This window comes from Panthera leo, chromosome C2 (genome assembly GCF_018350215.1).
Source record: "Panthera leo isolate Ple1 chromosome C2, P.leo_Ple1_pat1.1, whole genome shotgun sequence".
Taxonomy (NCBI): domain Eukaryota; kingdom Metazoa; phylum Chordata; class Mammalia; order Carnivora; family Felidae; genus Panthera; species Panthera leo.
In genome coordinates, this window is record NC_056687.1 from 69,557,380 (window position 1) to 69,582,104 (window position 24,725).

General features: G+C 41.4%; 1 protein-coding gene across 7 annotated transcripts in view; it reads left to right on the forward strand.

The window, feature by feature from the left end:
* The window catches only part of KALRN (kalirin RhoGEF kinase), a 598,446-nt gene that overhangs the window by 256,891 nt on the left and 316,830 nt on the right, over positions 1–24,725 (forward strand). For all 7 annotated transcript variants that reach the window (XM_042954425.1, XM_042954412.1, XM_042954414.1 and 4 more), the window contains one exon: positions 21,411–21,602. In XM_042954425.1, coding sequence (XP_042810359.1) covers positions 21,411–21,602 — 192 coding nt within the window. The remainder of the gene's footprint in view (positions 1–21,410; positions 21,603–24,725) is intronic.

A 24,725-nucleotide genomic window follows, 5' to 3' on the forward strand; every position in this document is an offset into this window, starting at 1 on the left:
CTCTAATGAATTCTCCGACTCAGTGCCCTCCTTACAAGGGTACCAAGACTGTAACCACTAGAGTTTCACAATGTGACAACATATTTACCATGCACAGTAAGAACAACACAGAGAGAAGAATAAAGAAGAGAAGAATAAAGTTACTGTCTCTCAGAAAGAACTGACATGGTTTCGAAAGGAAACAGGGAAGGCTGTTCCAGAGGAAAGCTCTTCTGTCTGCCCAGTATTGATTCTGAAAGCAAACCATTTATTATCATGTCTTCCAATAATTAATTTCAGCACAGGTCAACCTGCCCAGGTGAAGAGAAACCAAATTGATTTCCTTTCTCTTCCCTCTTCTTTCCATTTCTGTAACACCCTGAGCAGAGTGGGCCTCAGAAGCGTGCTTGCCGCCCTAGAAGCCAGCTCTGGCTGGGCTGAAAGTTAGAGGGAGTGCTGATGGATTTGCATACAGGGGATAAAAATATTTTGAAACGTATCTGCAAGCATCAAAGAATGAGTAATAATAATAAATGCCATTTATGTAACACATGACTTTACAAGGAATATTTCATTTAATCTTTGAAATCACTCTACAGAGTAGATGTTAATTCATCCTCATTTTCCCGATGAAGAATCAGGCCCAAAGAAGACCATTCAAGTGCAGGAGGCAAGATTTGAACCCAGGCAGGCTCACCCCAAAGCCCACACTTATACCCCATTGGAGTATGGGAAAAACTGAGCTGATTTAATGATCCTTTTGGGAATTTATTTATATTCTTTATTTTTTTTTTTTAATTTTTAATGTTTATTTTTGAAGGAGACAGAGTGTGAGTGGGGGAGGGGCAGAGAGCGAGGGAGACACAGAATCTGAAGCAGACTCCAGGCTCTGAGCTGTCAGCACAGAGCCCAAGGCAGGGCTCGAACTCACGAACCCCGAGATCATGACCTGAGCCAAAGTCGGACACTCAACTGACTGAGCCACCCAGGCGCCCCTATATTCTTTATTTTTAATTACAAAATCACACATATTTAATATAGAAAAGCAGACAAACAAGTAGGAACAAAAATAGTCTACCCACTCAGTTGTCTAACAGGTGCTAATACATTGGTGTTTATTCTTCCAGATATTTTTCTGTATATAGAGTATATGGGTATGTTGATCAATGCTAGCTATCGCTATGGTATTGCAGATTACCATGGTAGTCTACAATGTTATTTTTTTTTTCTGGTGAAGTCTCTAATATTAAGACTTCTTACTCTTCCCCAGATTCAAATAATTTATAATTATAGACTATTTAAACCAGGTACACATATACATATGTAAAGAGAAGCAAAATAAGCACTGAAAAGGGAGGGCTGGGTTTAAGCCAAGGATTCAGAATCTTCTCCCAAGAAAAACCTTCAGAAAATGGCAATTTATGAATGCCCTCCAAGCCTTTCCTGTTCCCCACAGTAGATGCCTATACATTACAATGCCTTGAGGACTTTCTTTTTTCTTTTTTCTTTTTTTTAAATGTTTATTTTTGAGAGAGGGAGAGAGAGAGACAGACAGACAGACAGAGTGCAAGCAGGGGAGGCACAGAGAGAGAGGGAGACATAGAATCTGGAGCAGGCTCCAGGCTCTGAGCTGACAGCTCAGAGCCCAAAGTGGGGCTTGACCTCACGAACCAGGAGATCATGACCTGAGCTAAAGTCAGACGCTCAACCGACTGAACCACCCAGGTGCCCCCCTTGAGGACTTTCTGAGTCCTTAAAACCTGGCTGTGGTAGAGGGTGGTGACTATGGTGTGGGGTGTGGAGGCGTGGGGGGGCACTTCAAAACAGTAGCCTTTGTAGCGTCTTTCCCCCTCCTCTTTCCTTCTCCTTCGCTCCTCCCTCCTCCTCTTTGTTTCCCCTTCATGTCTGTCCCATCTTCTCCTGGGACACACTTTCCTGAAATAGGGATTCTAGTCAGGGTCCAGGATATAGCGCGTAGCTCTGGTCCAAGAGCTCTGGTCCAAGAGTACTTTCAGGTAGGCAGTGTTTTCCAGGACCCCTGAGAGCTCCATGAGGTAAACACTCCTTTGCTGTGGCATTTGGGGTGTTGGAGCAAATCAGAAGCGTCTGGGCTGAAGGGTAAGGGCTTCTGAAAACTTGCTGGTAGATGGGGCAGCTGGGGCAGGTAACAAGTACCAGGAACCAGTACCTAAGAGCCTCTGAGGGGCTTCAGGCTGTATGTTACACAAACCAAAAAATAAAACACATATCACCAACAAGAATAGCCCACCAAGCAGATAAATCTTTTTTTTTTTTTTTCCCCTCTGCCAGTGAGCAACTGGAGGCATTTTCATGAACTAATTTTATTTGGAATACATTTTTAAAAGGAGAAAAGTCCACTGCCAAGTTCTAACAGGAACAAAGCATTACATCTGAGTTATTCCACCTGGAAAGAAAGGCAGGTTTGGGACAGAGGGAGCTGAACTCTTGTGGTATCCTATAGTATCAGGGGACATACAAGCCTCATTGGGATCGGCTTTGTTTGTCTTGGGATACACAGGCAAATGCCCAGTCAGCCCAGGGCATGCCCTTTGGGTTTCAGAGACTAGTGCAGCTGTCCCACTACATTCTAGATGCTGACAGCCCTAAACACTGGCAACCTCAGCTTTAATTACATATCTCCATGGTGTTTCACACTGTGGGCTATTTTGTACAATATATCTGAGTTTCAACAATGCCAAGTATGGCTCGAAATAACTCTAGTGGACGTTAGTCCGTCATATGCTTAGAATTTGAAAATAACATCGAGGGAAGGGGGCAGTGAGGCTAAAAAGAGAATTCCAATTCCATGTGATAGACATGTTTCAGTTTTCTTCTTTATGAGGCTTGGACTCTGCCTAAAATTATGGACTCTTTAGTTTCTTGGGAATTCACAAGGTCAGTCTGATTTGCTTGTTAAAATACAGCTACAGAAGAGAGTGTTATTTAGATGCAAATCTTGGGTCTGACCCACCCACCATAGTTGTCACTCCGATAAAAGTTTTACAAGTTTATGAAGTTAGAAGGGTTTGAGGTTCTTTTTCCAAGAAATTACATTCCATCATGGCTTCAGGTGGCCAGATGATTTGGCTGCATGACGCTGACACAGGTTAATTTCCTAGATTCTCTTTCCTTAGTCAATGCCTTACATGAAGGCCAGTTAATAATTAGTACCATTATCTCCCCATCAGTTAAATAGGAGTTACAGATTCTTCCTCCCTTCTTCCTTATGGGAGGCAAAAGATCCAGTGAGAAGGGTTCAGGGATTGGAACGCCTGGGTTAGAAGGCCTAGGCCTACTCCAGCTGCACATGTAGGTCACTTAACCTTGCCAAACCTCATATCTACATCCATAAAATGGGAACAATATTTATTCCATCATAGTCAAAGTAGGCATTAAATGAAATAATGTACTTAAAAGCACGTTAAGTCTAGAGCAGAGAGCAGATGTAAATTATCATCATTATTATTTGGGGGATATAGTGACAGTAGATGAGATCATGTCTGGAACACACTTAGAAAAGAGGAACTAAAGATACAGAAAAGATTGATGATATTGCCCCATACTGGGTGTCTCCCAAGAGAGAGAATGTGCTGACTAGTCTCGGAGTTTAACTGAACTCTTCATGCCCCAGGCTTCTTACACTGTTTAAGGGCCAGGATCCCATGCAGGGCAGGGTTAGCAGGGGAGACTTTCCACATCCTAAAGCTAAAGCTGTTGATTTAATGAGCTTTGTTCTGATGTTTATATAAGTGTAGATCTGTGAGATTTTGGGGTCAAAAGTGGATTTTGGAAGTGAAAATGGAAACAGCATGATGCTTTGTATATAGTGTACTCTGGCCACTTATCTTACCTGCCCTTCTAACCAGAGAGAACAGAGAAGCCCTGCTCCCAGTGACCTGCTCAGCAGCAAGCAGTACTGCCCCAATGCATCCCCGCCCCTCCCAGAGAGCCCTGTAGGTCTACTGTGGCTCTAGCACCCACCTTTTTGGGACTCGGTGAGATTATTTGTGATCTGCTAGACCCCGTCTCCTAGCTGGCTTGCTGCTCTTCATTGTGTCACTATCCACATAACCCCATTGCTTAACTTGCCCCTTGTAGCACTGAGGGTGAGTTTGCATGGAATTTCTTGCTGAGGCTTTCATAACTCTGAGGATTATGGGCACAGGCTAGGGTCATAGAAGATAGCTCTTGGCCTGTGAAAGTTGGGACCATTCAAGGGCTCCAGATGATGCAGTGAATGATGGGAGGTGAACCTGAACCTCATGATCCCTGTCTCACAGTCCCGTCTGCAGCTACTTGGATTCTGCGCTTTCCTTTGACCGTCCTGTGCGGGGAAACGTTGATCTCCCACAGCCCCTCTCAACCAACTGAGGAAATGCTCCAGTGGGTGAGCCTCTTCACGTAAATTCCTCAGGCCAGGAAATGGGAAGGACATGTGTTTTCTCTTTGAAAGTAGGCCCGGGTCTTGGCCCACAGTCTGCGGTGGACAGTCCTTGGTGGATAGATGGTGTCTCTTCTGACCTCAAATAAGTCTCCGAATACGGCCCTGTTTCAGAAGGGGATGCAGGTAGCCCCAATCCTAGTGTAGGTCTCCTTCCTTTGTCCCTCCTGCCACCTTCACACCTCTCCCACACCACAAGGTAACGGTCTGCGGCTTGTCCCACAGAGACCAGGGAACTGAGTTCTCTGACTCCTGAACTGTGCTTCTCCAGAGACAGATGACTTTTCCTCCTGGAGAGCCCTTAGCCACTCCTGCTATGTACCCCCAGTGAGCTTTCAATATCCAACCGTGACTCGAAGGAGAAACCCTCAGGACTGTACCTCTCTTAGCTCCCTGCCAAAGCCCCTCATGTCATCCTGACCTCCTAATCTGGACTTTTGCTCAAGCCATTCCCGTGCCTGGTAGATTCTTCCCCTTTGCCTTCACACTTTAGACTTTAAAACTGGCTCCAAAATTGACCTCCTTCTGAAAACTTCTCCAGGCTTATCCATCTTACCCAATCATGCTGTTACTAGTGTGCCCTCAGCATTATATCACTACTTTGTACCTCTGTCACACCTCATTTCTTTTGTGTCCTTGGACAATGAACTCTTCTACATAATTTAATTTCATAGAGAACCAAGGCTTAACCCTAAGTGCTTTGTGCTGCAACTTTACATTTCACATTTATTGATGGTAAACTTTCTGAAATATAGTATAAACTCTCCCTTCCTTGTATATAAAGCATTCTGAATATAATTCACTTTTTTTTTTTTTTGGATGCTTTAGGGACATGGCAATGTTCACTAATTCCAGTCATGAGTAGAGACACCCCCAGGGCCATGCAGAGGCTAAGGTTTTCCTTTCCCTCCTCACTGAGGGTTTTTCCCAACACTGCAGTAGCCTTCCGGGGGCGGGGGGCATGATCAGGGAATTCGGCCCCTCAAGCAGTATGTGTCACTCCCTGTGGGCCCTGGGGCAGTCCTGTGGCTAACAGTCATATTTATCCTGAATGATGATGATGATGTTTTTAAAAATTTTTTATTATTATGTTTATTGAGAGAGAGAGATTGTGTGTGTGTGTGTGTGTGTGTGTGTGTGTGTGTGTGTGTGTGTGTGAGTGGGGGAAGGGCAGAGGGAGAGGGAGACACAGAATCTGAATCAGGCTCCAGAGCTGTCAGCATAGAGCCCAACAAGCTGTGAGATCATGACCTGAGCCATGGTCAGACACTCAACCGACTAAGCCACCCAGGTGCCCTGATGATGATGATGATGATTTTAATGGTACACCTGCAGAAGGTGAGATGCAAGCAACTTAGGCTTTCTAAAGTCACCGAAATCCCAGTCCTAGAATGGACTAGTGAGACTGGAGGAGGGAAGATGATTCTAGAACTGGATCTCTCCTGTTACTGCTTTCACTTATGCGTCATACTATCTTTATTTTGATGATTTTTATTTAAAGGGCTCCAAGCATTTCAATCCACACCAGCTTGTCAGTTTCATAGACAGCAGCATCCAAAGACTGACTCCTGCCTGTCAGTGTGCAGCTGTCAGCTCATGCCACGGGCATTAAATGGCTTTGATATTTATATGACGGTGATGGGGAAGTCTTTCAACCAAACCATACGGCCCTATTCCAGACAGAGGCTCTTGGGGGTATTGTCCAAAAGCCTGTTTCACTTTTAAGTATTTTCAAATTTGACATGTCTCTTACTTCTGACTGCTGAGGAAAACAACTCAGGGTCATGGGTAGTTGATGCTGGCATTGTGCCCAGGGAGAATAATTTCTAGGACTTCATAGGTGATTATTTTTAACTGGATCTTTTTTGCATATATATGCCATGCCAAAATCATGTTACTTCTAAGCTATGATAAGCAATGTCATAAAGACCAAACTGAGAAAGATGACATCTCTGACTAGGGTTGCAGAGAGATTTTACATTTTTTGTAATTATATATTTCACTGTGGTTGGTCTAACATTAGTGTCTTCAGGATCCAGAGCTAGGAAATGCACCCATCTCTAAGCTAAATACATGGGTAATGAGGGGTGCCTGGGTGGCTCAGAGTCAGCCTCTGACTCTTGATTTTAGCTCAGGTCGTGATCTCACAGTTTCATTGGTTTGAGCCCCGCATCAGGCGTGGAGCCTGCCTGAGATTCTCCCTGTCTCTCTGCCCCTTCTCTGTGCTTACTCTCTCTGTCTCTCTCAAAATAAATAAATACACTTTAAATTACAAATATATTGTAATTGAATCTATTTATATTTCTAAATATAGTTGGTTCACAAAAATATATTAGATCCTTATCTTTTCCCTTAAAATTTCTTTCATTTGGTATTTTTCATATTTTGAAAGAGATTCCTGTTTGTTGTAATAACAAGTGAAATATTGCAAACATATATATAAATAGAAATGCTAATTATCTCTTTACTCCTACTTCCCAATCCCTCCCTTCCAAGGTAATCACAGTTATCTTGCACATCTTTCTTCTTACACATACAAAAATGAGCAAATGTATATAGATATAAAAATTTGTTTATTTTTTGTTGTAATTTCTAAAGAATGCATATATTATTTTTATACTTTGGCTTTTCCACTTTTTTTGTTTATGAAATTAACACATGTTCATCATAGGATGTGGAAAACAAGAAAATAGTGGAAAAGAAAAATCATTCCTAATATCATAGAGATAATTATATATAAACTATTAATGTTTATTGGCAAATTTCTATTTAGCACAGCAGAGTGCAAAGAGCATTTTGCTTGGGGTGAAACGAATGCAAATTCCAGACCAGTGTCTGCCATTCACCAGCTGTGGGAGCTTGCTCAAGTTTTTTTTTTTTTTTTCTTTCCAAAGCTCACTTTTCTTATCTGTAATTTAAGATAATGATGTAATCTACCACATGTAATAATGTTTGTAAGTGGATCCAAAACTAGCAGCCATCATGATCAGTGGTAGTTTTTTTGATTGATAGATAGATAGACAGACAGACAGACCATATGTTGGTTTACCTTCCTTCTTCATTTAATCTTACATTAGGAACACTTGCTCAGATCACCGAATAGTCTTCAAGACATAATTGTAATGACTGCATCATGTGGCTGTACCATAATGTGATGAACCAATCTCCTATTATTGAACATTTTGGTTATGTCTACACATCGTCAAAAGACAAGATTTATTTCAGCTCGAAATTTCAGCCCAAGCTTTGAACCCTGCCCTTAGATGAGTGGTTTTAACTTTAGATTGTGGCTGCCATTATAGCTTTTAAAAAATATGCTGCCAGATGCCACCCCCCCCAACCCCATTCTAATTTGAGTAACATGAGGTAGGGCCTATGTCTTGCTTTTCTCCTGCAATCTCCTTTATCTACCTCCTCACCCTGTCCTATAAGAACCACAGTACTAGATGATTTCTTAAACCTTCTGCCATCTCCAGATTATCAGGAAAGCACTGTAAGCTGAGGACATTGTATGGTCTTCCTCACTAGGGCTTCCTCTGTGGTCTTATGACCTAAAACAGTGGTTCTCAACTAGAAGGCAATTTTGCCCCCCAGGGGACATATGCGATGTCTGGGACATTTTTTGTTTATTACATCTAGGGAAGGGATTGCTGTTACATCTGGGTACAGGCCAAGGATGCTGCCAAATGTTCTATAGTACAAAGAATAGCCCCTGTATTAGTTTCCTAGGGCTACTGTAATAAAGTACCACAAGCTGGGTGGCTACAAATAATAGAAATGAATGGTCTCATAGTTCTGGAAGCTAGAAGTCTGAGATCAAGGTATCAGCAGGGCTGGTTCCTTCTGAGGGCTGGGAGGGAGAATCTGTTCCAGGCCTCCCTCCTAGAGTTTGATGCTTTACTGGCTATCTTTGGTGTTCCTTGGCTTGTAGCTGTATCACTCCAGTCTTGGCCTTCATGTCACATGGTGTTCTCTCTGTGTCTGTATCTTCACATGGCCATCTTTTTTTTTTTTTTTTCCTATGGTGAAAAAATTTATATTTAGAATTAGCCAGCTGGACTCAACTTAGATGATCCCAATTTTGTTGGCAACATCCAAACATCATAGTCAGGAGCCAAACATATGCCTTCTTCTTTCCATCAGACCTGATCAGGGTGTTGACCTTGGTCACCTCAGTGTCATAGAACTTTCTCATAGCCTGTTTGATGTGGTGCTTGTTGACCTTGACATCCAGGTGAACACAAGTGTGGTGTTGTTTTCTGTTTTCTTCATGGCTGAGTGGGTAGTTAGAGGGAACTTGATGGCATAGTGGTCAAGCTTGTTTCTCCTGAGGGCCTTCTTTCAAGGTTATATGGGCTGCTTTTGGAGACAGTGTCTTGGTCTTCAGAAGGTAGGTGACATGCAGATCTTTTTTTGTGTGACAATGGATACCTTTCAGCACTGCTTTCTTAGGTTTCAAAGCCTTTGCTTTGGCTTTGGCTTGGGGGCAGGGGCCTCTTCCTTCACTTTTGGACCATCTTAATAAAAACGGTTTCCAAGGCCACAGACCATTTTTTATAAGGCTACCAGTCATATTGGATTAAAGCCCACCCAGTTTCAATATGACCTCATCTTAACAAATTACATCTGCAATGACACTATTTCCAAAAGATGGTCACATTCTCAGGTACTAGAGATTAAGGCTTCGACATAATCTTTTTGGAGGAACAGAATTCAACCTGTGACAGCCTCCCAAACAAAGAATTATCTGGCCCAAAATGTTAATAGTGCTACTGTTGAGAAACACTTTCCATATAATCTGTAGATCAAACCCAAGGAGGTAGGTCAAGGTAAGAATAGGGCAGGTAGGAGCGGTCCAGGATCTACAAAGATGGAAAGTGAACAGGAACACCATCAGTCAAGAGGGTCAGTGACCTCTGCTCTTGCATCAGAGGCTGTGGGCCTCTTGTAGATCTGTACAGACATGGGCAGCTGCCATCCACGGGGTTGTATGTGACCAAGAGGAAGGAAGGACATGAAGGGGCACTATACTAACTGGGCTGAAGCAGAAATGTAGGTGGGTCAGAGCCTCTGCTTTGTTAACCCATTATCTGACCCCCATTTCCCTGGGTCAGGCCCAGCCTTTCCCTGTCTATCCCCTTCAGGATGGGGACAGAAGAAAAAAGTAAATCCCCAAGCCCACAGGTTTTCAGCAGTATTTTCAAGCCAACTGTCTTGTCTTCTCAGAGCCCTGCCTTCTCCCTCTCACACCCACTGCCTCCCACTGGCAGCCAAACATAGAACATGAAAAACAGGAAAAACAGCAACACTGCAAAGTTATATTTTCTGAGAGAGAACATTACTTTGGGTACACCCCCCCCCCCCAAGATGTCTTTAGCTGCCAAACCCTGCAGCAGGTGGCCCTATTCATCTTCGTTCTGTGGGGATGCTATCTCACCAACTGCTTGTTTCCTTGGCTGTAAGATGTCCGCATGAGAATGAACTTTTACGGGGCTAGGGTGGCTGGGCAATCCATGTATCCACTTCTGAACACTTAGGTCTACCTTGTTCACTTTTCAAATATTTTTGTCCACATTCTTCTGTTGTGCTTACACGCTCCCCTTCATTATTTTGCCAGTTTGAGTAGAGTGAAGGGAAAGGGGGTGGGGGAAGTGTGGCCAGGGTGGAGACAGTGTTATCAAATTCTGGGAGTGGTGGGTTGCTTACCAGCAGCAATGTGGATGCCAGCTAACTGCATCTGGGGCCTGTTAGCAGGAAGAGGATTAAATGCTTCCCTTCTCTGTCTTCAGAGCTTTGTGTCTTTAGGGCATTCTCCTGGTTTTGATCTTCTGATTGCTAAGTTCCCTGGGACCCTCTACTTTGCCCCAGGCTGGAGTTCTGGGACAATTTCTGGCCTCGAGTCCCCTTCATATTTGCTCTTCTTTGTGTTCAGGCTAAGTACCAGTCTTGGCTCTCCCAGGCCTGCCTACAGTCCTGTCTCTACCTTCAACTATTCTCCCTGTGTTGGAGGCATAGGTGGGGAGGGGCAGAGACAAAGTCCTTTCTTGCTTTCTGTCTCAGCCTAGTAGGTGTGGCCACATTTTCTGGAATCTTGACCAGTCCTTTCTTACAAGCTGGACCTGATGTTTTCTGTCCAACCTGTATTGGCAGCCTCTAGTATTGCCCTGCCTTTTGGTCCAGAAACAAGTTGTTTTGTGTTGTTGTTGTTGTTATTCTATTAAATAGATAATTTGCTAACAGTTAATTTTCATTGCTTCTTTTGCTCTCTTGCCTGCAAGTAACTAGATATTCAGCTTCCAACCTACAGCTGAGAGGAAATACATCAAAGTTTCTTTAAAGTATAACATGTAAATGAATACAGCTGGTGCAGAATAGAAGGATAGAGAAGGAATCAGTAAGAGAGAACAAACACCCTAGTGAAAAATAGCTGATATTCTTTTCTCAGAATTCCTAGACCTAGGTACATTCTTAAACACATAAAAATTAGACTCTAGAAAAATAACACTTTACTTAAAAAATTTACTTAAAAAATATGGAGTTCTGAAAATATACCATTTATTGTTAATAGGAAAAGGTGCTAAAGCGTTCCAGATATAGAGAGGAACATGTTCTCTAGCAAGTAGTGATGCACATGAGAATGGGACATGGTGGTGACTGTGTACGTAAGTGTGATACAGTCAGAGATAATCTCAACACCCAAACTATTGTGTTGGGAGATATTGGCATCTATAGTAGTTATTCTGGTATTAGTCCCAATTATTAGACTGAGTATTTGTACAGATAGTCTCCACTTTAAGGAGCATCTGATTAGGAATGTTCATTAGACATTCCTTGTTTGGACATACAAATGGCCTTAATGAAGGCAACTAGTGTTTGTTGCCTTATTTGGGAAGCCATAGGAAGATGTCCTTCTAGCAGGTGTAATGTGGTGGGCTAACCCATCGCTGGTTCCAAGAAGTAGTTTCCTCCTTTTTTCCTACTGCTTCCAGCCAAAGACCACTTTGCCATTGCCAGAGTCCATCCCATTCCTCCCCTGTGAGTACTAGCAAGTGGAGAAGAAATATGTGCCTGGTGCTCCAGGATGAAAACTAAAAAGCATTTTCCTGTATCACCCTAGTTATAAATGTTGACTAATTGTACATGATGTACAATGTTAGTACCAAATTTTAAACACATTATGTGCACAACTGAATTTCTTTATTTTTATCCTGGGAATCTAACTCCCATTTACATGGAAAATATATTCTCTGTACTAAATAAGAGGTTTACAAAGAAACTTTTAGGTCATTACGCATTTTTAAACTGGGGACTACCTACATTAGGAGATATGGTAAATGTCCATTTCCAACCATTACTACTGACAAGAGCTGGGCCGCACAGCTTTGGGGTTTAGTACCTGTTTAAAGGAGAGCACTGTGCCTAAGAGGAACATTTATGAGTAGTTGGAATAGAAAAAATGAGTTACATAGGACTCTTTCCTTCAAGGAGAATGTAATTCTCTCTGGAAGTCACCATGTACACTTTGAAAGTGTATTACAAAACAAAACAAAATAAAATAAAACAAAACAAAATAAAACAAAACAAAACAAAAAATAGTAGTTGCAAAAGAATAATTACAACATCATATTTTAAAAATCAAAGGCACAAGAACAAATATAATGCAAAGTAGCAGAGAAGCAGAAGAAGTAGAGTTTTACACTGAGTCTTAGAGGTTTCATGAAAAGTCCTGGAGGTTATATTCAGAGACATGACTTGCCATTGTCTAGCTATGTAACATACTTCAAACATGTTACTTTATCTTTCTGAGCCTCAGTTTTCTCATTTGAAAAATGTAATTAATAATGCCCATCTTACAATATCCTAAAGCTTAGAGGTAATGTATATTAAGAGACTAATACAACGCCTAGAACACCTGTAGGTACCTGATAAACTTACACTGCCTTCTTTGACCCATAAATTATTTAAAAGTATGTTCTTTAGTTTCCAACTCTTTGGGGATTTTCCAGTGATATTACTATCATTGATTTATAATTTAATTGTGTTATGATCAGAGAAGATATTTTATATGACTATATCCTTTTGAATTTTTTGAGACTTGCTTATTAGCCCAGAATATGGTTTATCTTGGTAATGTTCTGTGAGCACTTGAAAAGAATATGCATTTTTTTCTTGTTGGGTGGAGTGTTAATAAATGTCAGATCAGTTAGATCAAGTCTTCAAATCTCCTATATCCTTACTAATTTCCTTTCTACTTGTTCTGTTTAATTATTGGGAGAGGGACATTAAATGTCTGATTGTAATTGTGGATTTGTCTGCTTCTCCTTGAAAGTGTATCAGTTTTTGCTTCATGTATTTTAAAGCTTTGTTAGTAGGTGCATATATGTTTGGGATTATGATGTCCTCTTGATGAATTGACCCCTTTATCATTATGAAATTAATTTCTTTTTCCCCAGTAATATGATTTGCAATGAAATCTACTATGTCTGATATTAATAAAGTCACCCCAGTTTCTTTTGATTAGTGTTATTATGCTATATTTTTTCCACCCTTTTACTTTTAACTTATTTGTGTCTTTACATTTGAAGTGCATTCCTTGTAGACAACATATAGTTGGGGCTTGCCTTTTTATCCAACCTGACAATCTCTGCCTTTTGATTGTAGTGTTTAGATAACTTATATTTAATGTGACTATTGATATGTTTGTCTATCATCTTGTTATATTTTTTCCATTTTGTTTCATCTATTCTCAATTATTTCTCTCTTCCTTTTTCTTCCTGTTTTGGGTTAATTGAATATTTTTATCCTTAAAAAAACCCCAGATTTATTGAGATATAATCCACATACATACCATTCACCCTTTTATTTATTTTTAAGTGCATTTATTTATTTTCAGAGAGAGAGACCATAAGTAGAGGAGGGGCAGAGACAGAGGGAGAGAGAAAATCCCAAGCAGACTCTGTGCTGTCAGCATAGAGCCCATCACAGAGCTCGATCTCATGAACCATGAGATCATGACTTGAGCCAAAATCAAGAGTTGGGCGCTTAACCAACTGAGCCACCGATGTGCCCCACAATTCACCCTTTTAAAGTATACAATTCCATGGTTGCAAGTGTATTCACAGAGTTATGCAAATATCACTACAGTTAATTTTGGAACAATTTCATCACCCCCAAAAGAAACTCTGTGCCCATTAGCAGTCACTCCAACCTCAGTATCTCCTGGAAAGCAGTAACATCCTTTTAGTGTAGAACTAGAGAGTATAATGCTAAGTGAAATAAGCCAGTCAGAGAAAGACAAATACCATATGATTTCACACATATGTGGAATTTAAGAAACAAAACAAACAAGGAAAGAAAAAAAAAAGAAATAAAGAGGTAGAGAAACCAAGAAACAGACTTTTAACTGTAGAGAACAAACTGTTACCAGAGGGGAGGTGGGTGGGGGGATGGGGAAAATAGATGAGGGGGATTAAAGAGTACACTTATCATGATGAGAAGTGAATAATTTTTTATGATTCCATTTTATCTCTTTGTTGGCTTCTTAGTTATAACTCTTTATTTTGTTACTTTAATGGTGGCTTTAGGGATGTTTGTAATATGTGACTTCAATTATTACAGTTCACCTTCAAATGATGTTTTGCCACTTTACATATAGTATAAGAACCTTACAATAGTATAGTACACTTCCATTTCTCCCTTTGTGACCTTTGTGCTATTGTTGTCATATGTTTTACTTATGCATGCGCTGTAAACCCCATGCTACACTATTGTTATGTTTGTATTATTATGTTTTTTTAAGCTTTATTTATTTATTTTGAGAGAGAGAGGGAGAGAGAGAGAGAGAGGGAGAGAGAGAGAGAGAGAGCATGCACGCATGCGCGTGAGTGGGGGAGGGGCAGAGAGAGAGAGAGAGAGAGAGAGAGAGAGTATGGGAGAATAGTAGGCTCCACACCAGCAGCACAGATCCCAACACGGGACTGGAACCCACAAACTGTGTGATCATGACCTGAACTGAAACCAAGAGTCGGACACTTAACCAACTGAGCCACCCAGGCGCCCCTAAATTGTTATCTTTTAAAGAGATTTAAATAATAAGAAAAACTTACATTTTTTCCCCATACAGTTAACATTTCTAACGTTCTTCATTCCTGTGTGTGGATCTGTATTTCCATCCGATACCATTTTCCTTCTTCCTGAGGGACTTCCTTTAACATTTTTTTGTCATGTAAGTCTGCTGGTGAAGAATTTTTTCAGATTTGTATGTCTTAATATGTCTTTATTTTCACTTTTTTTGGACAAATATTTGTACTGGGCATAAGAATTCTAAGTTGACAAAATTTTTCTCTTTCAGTACTTTAAAGATATTGCTCTGCTATTTTCTGGCTTGTATTCTTCTGATGAGGAGTCTGCTGTCAATCTTTATATTTGGTGTGTGTGTGTGTAGCACGTCTTTTTTTCCTCTGGCCCCTTTTAAGATTTCCTTTTCTCTGTTTTTTCCCCACTTGGTTTGATTCAACTTTTATGTACCTTGGTGTAATTTTCTTTGGGTTTCTTGGGTTGAGTTTAGTTTCTTGTATCTGTGGATGTTTGGAAATTTTTTGGTCATTATTTCTTTAAATCTTTTATATCTTTTCTACTCCCCATACTCTCCTTTAGGGATTTCAATTACATGAGTATTAGCTTTATTAAAGTTGTCCCAACAGCTCACTGAGGCTTCATTTTAAAAAATTATTTTTCTGTCAGCATTTCAATTTGAATAGTTTCTATATTGCTGTGTTTTTGAGTTCAGTAATCTTTTCTTCTGCAGTGTTTAACCTACTTTTGATACAACCCAGTATATTTTTCATCTCTTGAAGTGCAAGATCTTTTTTTTCTTTATGTCTTATGTTTCTCTACTTAACTTTTGAACATATGAAATACAGTTACAATAGCCATTTAAAAAAACCTTGTCTACTATTTTTAACATCTATGTCAGTTATGGGTCAGTTTGATTGCTTTTTGTCTTCATCATAGGTTATATTTTCCTGATCCTTTGTATATCTGGTAGTTTTTTATTAGATACCAGACACTGTGAATTTTACCTTGCTGGTTGCTGAATATTTCTATACTCCTATAAGTATGCTTAAAAATTTTTTTTAATTTTTATTTATTTTTGAGAGAGAGAGCAAGCAGGGGAAGGGCAGAGGAAGAGGAAACAGAGGATCCAAAGCAGGCTTCCTGCAGACAGTAGAGAGCCCAATGCGGGGCTCGGACTCATGAACCATTAGATCATGACCTGAGCCAAAGTTGGACCCTTAACTGACTGAAGCATCCAGGTGCCCCCCTATAAATATTCTTAAGCTTTGTCTTGGGACACAGTTAAGTTACTTGAAAAAAGTTTGGTCTTTTTAGGTCTTTCTTATAAAATTTGTTAGGCAGGACCAGAGCAGTGCTTGGTCTAAGGCTAACTATTTACCCCTGCTGAGGCAAGACTCTTCTGAGTACTCTACCTAATATCCTGTGATTCATGAGGTTTTCCAGTGTGGCTGGTGGAAAGGGGTACCATTCCAGCCCTGTGTGAATACTGGGTGCCCTTACCTTTCATTCTTTCAGGTGGTTCTTTACCCCCAGATGCATTCCCTGCATACCTGCCCCCAGATTGTGTAAGGAAAGAAGGTGAAAGAAATTTATTGTTAACTTTAAAGTAGTATTCAAATGTAAAATTTTAGGCATCACTTTGATTTGTCTGCCATTCACTATTGTCAAAACTAGAGTTAAGTCTGTATCTTCCCCAATGCCTGTACTTGCATGTCTCTCTTTCCCTCATTTGCTCCTTTCCTCTAACTGCCCATGGGTTCCAGCTATACCAGCCTGGAAAAATAATCATCGGGAAAGAAATTCTCTCCTGGTCTTTTGGTAGTCACATTCTCCTGTCCATACCGCCTCTTTTGAATAGTGAAAGTGCTTCCTGGGCCTCATCCTTCTCATCCCCAGAGCATACAGCCAAGAGTGCTAACTTCATGTTACCAAGGAAATGAACTCTTGATGCTATAGGTGTTTATTTTCACTGTCTCTTCCACTCCCTGCCACTTGCCCTTCTGCTTCAGCCCAGGGAAACTGAAACCATACCTGTGTTTTGGGGATGCCTCTGTTTTCAGAGACAAGTTATCCTAGAAGGTTCTGTTTCTTCCATGAGGAGAAAGCAAAAAAAATAATGGGCCAGGCCTGCAGCAGAGGGAGTGGAAGGTAGACTGAAGGCCTGAATTATCTAGGGTATTTTACCTGGTTGACATAGGGACTGGGGAGAGAAGGACAGAAACTGCAGCTATATCTGTGTCCCAAATGTCTGACTCAGGACTATCACAGGCCTTGCTTGAAAGCCCCAAAGGCTGAAGGATTAATAACCCAGCTCTTAGAACCCATTTTTGGCATATCAGTTGGGTAATGTTGATAAGGGGTCAAGTACAAGGCAGAGGTTATGCAGCTGGGAAACCAAAGAATGCCCAGGAACTGTACTCACAGTGAAGTCCAACTCTGGCCTTGGGGCAGAAACTGCTGTTTATTTGGTCAGAAGGTGAACAGAAGCCTGTCGTGATCCATGCTCCAATTTGGGGTGATGATAGGCATCAATACAGTGCTTTGGTAATACTCCAGTTGATATTCTCTAAGCACATTTCTATTTCAAGACTGTGCCAAGAGGTAGGATAAACCAAATGGTGTTGAACATTGAATATGAATTATAGCATGTAAGGTCTTATACCAAGTAGTTGATGAGAGCCAAGGATTGAATATTAGGATTAATGGGGAGTGATGTACTCTTTAATATATTAATTAATTCATTAAATATTTATGGCATATTTACTTGGTGCCAGGCACTAAGGGAAAGAGATGAAAGACATTATTTGCCCCTAAGCAGACGAGAAAGGCAAACATTTGCATTAGAGTATGGCAGGTTGGCACAGATCACTCTGGGAGCTCAGAGGAGCACATCTAAGCCAACCTTGGGTGAGAAGTGGAGGTGAGGGTGGGGTTCCTGGAAGAAGTGGTGCCTGGTCTGGGTCTTAAAGGGTAAGAGTTGATCATGTAAAAAAGAAAGGAGGAAAACATCCCAACCATAAGAATAGGGGCAGGATTCCGTGCAATGAGTTCTGGAAGTGTAAACAATTTATTTCATAGGCTGTAGGGGGAGAAATGTGAGTTGAAGCTGAAGAGAAAAAGCAAGCATCATATGCAGAAGGGCCTTGCATGCCATGCTAAGGCATTTTACCCCAAAGGCAATGGGAAGCCACTGAACAGTTTTAAGAAGAGAGGTGTGACTGGATCTGAATCTTAGAAGCTCTTTCTGGTAGCGACAGGGAGGAAGGCTGAGCAGCAGGTAAAGCAAAGAGCACAGCTTTTAGCTTTGACCCCATTGCCCTCCCACATGTCTTTATTATCCCTTTCTCTTTATAAATGTGTTCTGTAGCTCTTCTCAACCTATCCAGTATGATTTCCTATCATTGTCTAATTTGTTCAGGTTGACTCAACTTATCAAACATACCATGCTCATTCCCATCTTTGTGCCTTGTTTATTCACCAAACATTTAATAAGTGCCTATAGTATACCAGCCACAGCTCCTGGCATGAAGAACCAAAGATGAATGAAACATGGAACCTACATTTAAGGAGCTCACAGACCAGTAGGAAGATACCCATGGAAGCACATTGTTACATGTGAGCCTGAAAATGGCTATGGAATGGGATAAACATAGAGTACCATGGGCATAAAGAAAAGTGGGTCCTGTCAATGAGAAGTCCTCTTCCTTTTCTACTGAGTCCTGCCCATCCTTAGGCTTCTGCCTTCACTCTGTATAGAGGCGGGGTAATGTCTCTATACACTATACACCCATCACATCTGTCTTCTGCTTAAAACTGTTCAGTGGCTTCCTACTGCCTTTGGGGTAAATCATCTCAGTGTGGCAAGCCAAGGCCCTTCTTCATCTGACATAATAGTGTAATGGTTTGAGCTTGGGCTCTGAAACCAGGAAAGATTTTAATCTTGGTTCTATCATATGAAACTTGTGACCTTGGCCAGAAATTATTTGTGCCTCAGTTTCTTCATGTGTAAAATGGAGCTGATGGCTGTACTGACTTCATAGCATTATTATGAAGATGAAGTGAGTTAATATGCATATAAATCTTTACATTGTCTTTGGCATGTGAAAATTATTCAATAATTATTGGCTATTTTTATTTTCAGTTTTTTCCATTTTTTCAACATCTATATCATGATGTCAGAGAACTTTAACCTTTAATTATTATTGTGTTACTTGCTCAGTTTTCTGTGTTGCCATATTATGTCACGGATGACTACACAATAATCTACTGAGGCAGCATACATTGCATATGTATCTGTACTCCTGAAAGACTCACAGCATTAGATACGTATTAGGGTAATGAGCCATCCCAACTTGCTTAGAATTGATAGGACTTTTAGTGTTAAAATCAGGAAAGTACCGGACAAACTGGGACAAGTTGTCTACTTTATATATACAGTAGGCACTTCAGTTTTGCTTTTTATACATCTCTTATTGGTCCCAAACTTAACTTTCAAGTAAGCTTGCTTTCACTTTGCCACAAATATTTATTTATAGCCTAGAAAATATAAAGTCACAACCTCTGGGTTTCTTTGGGGTTTCCTGAAATTCCCTAGGGTTTAAAGTAGAAAATCTGAGACATTCCTGAAAAACACTCTCTCCCATCAGCTCTGGGTGTATTTACTGGAAATTGTGGACAGCCCTGTAGGAGCCTTCTTCAACCTGGCCCACAGCCTAGGAAGTCTCTCCTGCCCATCATTTCCCATCTCTCTTGGTGTTTCCATCATGATTTTGAGTACCTCCTTCATTTGCTTTCCAGAATCAACATACCCTTAGTTGACTCAGTGGCAAAGCCTCTTTCTTCACACAAGGATCATGTTTTTTCCATGAATTCCCCAAGTGGGGCCAAAGGATTTTTCCTCTTTTTTGTGTACCACTACCACCCTACTTCAACCTGCACTGGGACAGCATTTGCCCTAGGCCATTGTTTTTCAGATAGCATTCCTTAAGGATCCACTGTGGCCTCTTTAAGTATTTCTCTTTTTTTATTATTTATTTATTTTTTTATTTATTTTATTTTTATTTTTTTCAATATATGAAATTTATTGTCAAATTGTTTTCCATACAACACCCAGTGCTCATCCCAAAAGGTGCCCTCCTCAATACCCATCACCCACCCTCCCCTCCCTCCCACCCCCCATCAACCCTCAGTTTATTCTCAGTTTTTAAGAGTCTCTTATGCTTTGGCTCTCTCCCACTCTAACGTCTTTTTTTTTTTCTTAAAACCATGACAAGTGTTTGCAGAAGCCCGGCCAATCTTCTCCAGTACAATCAAGGGTCTGTGTCAACAGTCTCTGCAAGTTTGTACCCCAGCGTGTTAGTTTCCTGGGTCTTAAATAACAGAAATTTATTCTCCCTCAGTTCTGGAGCCTAGAAGTCCAGGGTCAAAGGTGTCAACAGGACTGGTTCTTTTTGAGGATATGTGGGAGAATGTGTTCCATGCCTCTCCTAACTCTGGTGGTTTACTGGCAATGTTTATCATTCCTTGGCAGGTAGATACATCTCCCAATCTCTGCTTCATCTTCACATGGCATTCTTTTTGTAAGGACAGCAGTCATGTTGGATTAAGAACCCACTCTACTCCAGTGTGACTTGATCTTAACTAATTACATCTGCAATGACCCTTTCCAAATAAGGTCACATTCTGAGGTTCTGGGGCTTAGGGCTTCAACATGTCAATTTCCAGGGTTGGGGCGGAAGTGCAATTCAGTCTTTAATGCCCAGATCTTCAGGTAAGTTAAAAAAATAAAATAAAAACAAAATTCTGTGGACACTAAAGGCCACTTCTCCACCGTCATTGCTCATAAATCCATTTCCATTCTCCACTCACTTTGCATTTGATACTATTTCTGCTACAAGATTTGCATGGTTACCAGCATCCACTTATTTAGCACTCTATAGGGCATTGTATGACTGCAGGGATATTAAGAAATATAATATACACTTGACTCACCAGTTCTAAATCAGGGTATATCAGATCTTTTTTAAGGGAAGCCTGCTGAGGAAAAGTTGAATCAATGGCATAACTATTATAAAGGCAGTGACTCCCCTCCTGATGAATAATAATTACAAGCTGGTTGCCTTTTTAAATGCTCTAGAGAATAGCATGGTGTGTACAGACATGGATTGAGAGAGTGTGTGCATGTGTGCATGCGTGCGTGTGCATGTGCATGGAGTAGTTTATGATGAAATCACCAGGCTCCTCCCCAGTCTTCCTGCAAACATTAAGCCTTCATTGGGTGCACAGGGAATAGCCTGCATCTCCTCACTCTGACTGTGGCCGCTTGCTTCCTTCTGTCAGATCCCTGGAATTGCTTGACCTCTTCCCCTATAAAGAGATAGCTCTGTTCCAAAAGATAAACACCAGTAGTTACGGGGAACTTGGGGGAGAAAGTCGAACAAGCCTTCCAGTTATTGTTTCCCTGGTGTTCTCACGTAGAAACACAGACGATCTTTGTGGATGAGGTATTTCTGACTCTGGCAGTTACAGCCTGAGATGTGAAGGCAATGATGGATCTTCACAAGGGTGGGGAATCAGAGCACATGGGAGAGGGGGTTCTCGCCTTGTCTCCTCGCTTCTTTCCAGGGACACCCCACCTCTGAGAAATCCCGGGAACGGAGGAGGCACCTAGCTAGTGCCCATTTATGCTGAGCTGCCAGGAAGGCTGCTAGCTTGCTGAGAGGCGGCGGGCAAGCCTGGCACTCAGCTCCTCTGCTGCCAGATCAGGGAGCTGTGTGCTTAGCACCTACACCCTAGGCTCCAGCTCTGGGCAGCCCCAGGTGGGCTGGGGGAAAGCGTGAAGCTCTCAGTCGGTGGCTGCAAGTTGACTCTCCCTCACTGTTGCTGCTGGCAGAATACCTACACCAACGCGGACAAGCTCCTAGAGGCTGCAGAGCAGCTGGCTCAGACGGGGGAATGTGACCCCGAGGAGATCTACAAGGCAGCTCGACACCTGGAGGTGCGCATCCAGGACTTTGTGCGCAGGGTGGAACAGCGGAAGCTTCTCCTGGACATGTCTGTCTCCTTCCACACGCACACCAAAGAGGTAAGGCGAGTCGATGGAAAGGGGGCGTTGGCTGGGTTGATTTGTTCTGGCAAGGGTCAGGGCAGTTTCCCAGGAAAAAACGGCCTCCAAGGTATGCCCAGGGGCCTGGGTGAAACATTTGAAACATGTTGAAATGTTTCCTTCTCATCTCTAGTGAGGAGGGAGCCACCCAGGCAGGTAGTTTAGGGAGTCTGCTAGAGCATTCAGTCTGCAGCTAGAGAAACTGGGGAATCCCTAGTATAGAAATAGTCACTGCAAGAGGAAACGTAAAATAGCAGAGACTCCCTTCCCACCCCATACCCAGTTTCTTATGGTTGCTGTTTCCTATCAGAAATCAGTCCCGCAAAACTTTGATCATCTTTGCTACCAGCAAGAAACGTACGGAGTTTGCAAATGTGTTCTATGCTTTTCTTTTATTTTTTTAAAACAGAGAATTAAATCTTCTTAATGAGGTCTGCTCCAGGGTGGTGATGTTAATGTGAGTTTCTTCTCAACTTGTCTGATTGTGGAGTGGTGGCCAGTGAAGGAAGGGAGACTGAGGTACCCTCCATGCAGGAGGAAGCCAGCTGGGCTAAAATCTGGTCCTGAATCATTCACAAAGCAGAGACGGGAAAGGGGAGAACGGATTATGTTCCACCGTTGGCAGGGCAGAGAGGCTCCCAGAAAGGAGTTGGGTTGCAAACCTGCAATTGCTTTTCATTTCTGATTAACATGGGGGCATTTGAAATTGAGTAAGTGGCCAGTAAGGAGGCACATTTAGCATCTTCTATAATAACACCCTTGGCAGATGAACTCATTAGGTGTATGCATGCTTCTGTTCCCCCAGGAATTCATTTTAATGGAGTATTAATTAAAGTGTGATTGCTTCTCAGGAAAAAAAAAATTAACCCTACTTAATTAAGTTGATTTGTGATATTTGAAATGCATTAAGAAGCCTGTTTGTTACTACTTCACAGGCTTTTCTGACACTTGGTGGGAATGAATGCAAATTGTTGCAGTGCCTATCAGAGAAAAACATGAAAAGATAATGTTTTCTAAACTGAGATTCCCCAGGCAGATGAAGGGGCTGTGAGCTCCCAGAAGATGGCTCTGCTTCCTCTCTGTGGGATCCACAGCCCCTCTCTGATGAGTGTCTGTAAAGCAAGGGGATTAGCTTTAATCCAGGTTTCCTGCCTGGTTGTCTGCTCGCTTGTGGCTCACCCGATTCTTAATAATGGTTTCAGAAACCAAAGTCATGTGTATTCTCCTCTAATTATGAGCCTGTGGGTGATGGAATGGAGCATGAATGAACAGGAGTCATATTCCTTGTGAGGGCTGTGGGGGTGCTAGCTGCCTAGGGAGGTGGAGGATGAGGTCAGTTTAACTATATCTCCCACCTTCTGTACATGGAGCTAGAAGGCTGGGATCCTAGTCCAGATTCTGCTGCTGTAGAACCAGGTGAGCTTGTGCAGATCACCGTGCCTCTGGCCCTGGGCTGCCTCATCTATAAAATCATGCTGTTGGATTCAGTGGCCCTGAGATCCCTGATGGTTCTAAAGTGAATTCAAAATTCCTTTCTTTTTCTTCTTCTCCTCTGCATTATTTGATGTTGATAACAATAATAATAATAAATAATAGTAATTCAGTCTGAAGTAATACACCAAAGTGACAGACCTGACCTAAGATATGGCTCATTGTGAGCACTCAACGTGTAGTAGGTAGCATTTTTTTAATTGGGTACCTACTACGTGCCAGACACATGGAATCCTCATGACGATCTTATGATCTAGATTTTATTAAACATACTTTCAAGTGGGAAAACTCAGGCTCACTAAAGAGTCTGTCTAAGTTACGGAGCTTCTAAGTCATACAGCGGAGATTTTACCTGGCTTCCTGAAGACTGTTCACACTTGCCCCTGCTGCTCCAACACACTTCTGTTTTTCTCCTGCATCTCCTTTCCTCGTCTGCTCTTCTTCCTTCTCCTTACTCTTCTTTTTTCTCTTTACATTTCCAATCTCCGAAGCAGGCCTTGAGGGGGAGGGTGGATCTTAGCAGAGAAATGTAAAGTGTTGCCAGGTTGTGGGTGTGGGAGACAGATGCTGATAAGTACTGTCAGAGATCCTTCCTGCCTAGTTAGGGCTAATTTCTTCTTCTTTCCTTTCCTCCTTCCTTTTCTCTCTTCGTTTCTGCCTGCATACAATCATTTTCTGAGTTTTTGCATTAATGCCAGTGTGTAATAGAATGGCATTGTGGGATATAAATTTGAAGGAATTAGAGCCTCCTGTACAGGAGATTTCTGAGCAGGAACTGAGCATCCATCTTCCTAAGTGATTTAACCTAGACTTCCTGTGACTCCCCAGGCTGAAGTTCATAATTTTACTTTTGCCTGCTTCCTACATCAAAAGATTTGTTCTACTTAGACTCAGAGAGGAAACAGGAGGAAAATATGAAAAAGATATGCTCCAGGCCCATTTCTTCTGCAGATTTGAAGACTCTGTTTAATCCTACTGGTCCTGCTTTATGAATTCTTGGTGGCCATATGAGTCTGGAAGGTTAAAATCTTCTAACCATTTTATTGCAGTGTTATTCATAATTTGAATAATTAGAAACTATTTGAATATTCCGTGTTGAGTGATCCATTAAACATATCAGAGTGCATCTAGCTAGTGAAATATTATACAGTCATTATAAATCACATTGTAAAAGTTCATTAATAGCATGAGAAAGGGCTTGTAGTATAATACATAAAAAACTGTATATCCAGCATGACTACAATTTTGATATGCACATAGAATAAAGACTAGAAAGAAATATACAAAGAAGTTAAATGTTATGGGTGATTTAATTTTCTTTTGCATTTTTTTTGGTTTTATAACTTTTCTTCAATGATATTTTCAGCTGAAAATCAATAACAATCCCAATAATGTTATTTTACAAGAACAAAATTTGTCATCCCTACTTGGAGGGAAAAGTTACACTATAAAGAGAGGTGACAAACATGTGCCTGGGACCTTCCTATGCTTGCAAAGCCTCAGGTATTAGTATATATTGTGCTCAACTTTCAAATAGCTTCTTTTTGCCTGGGGACAGGAGGGCAGCTGGCATTTTGCTGGTCTGGAGAGCGAGGAAGCATGTAAGGAGAA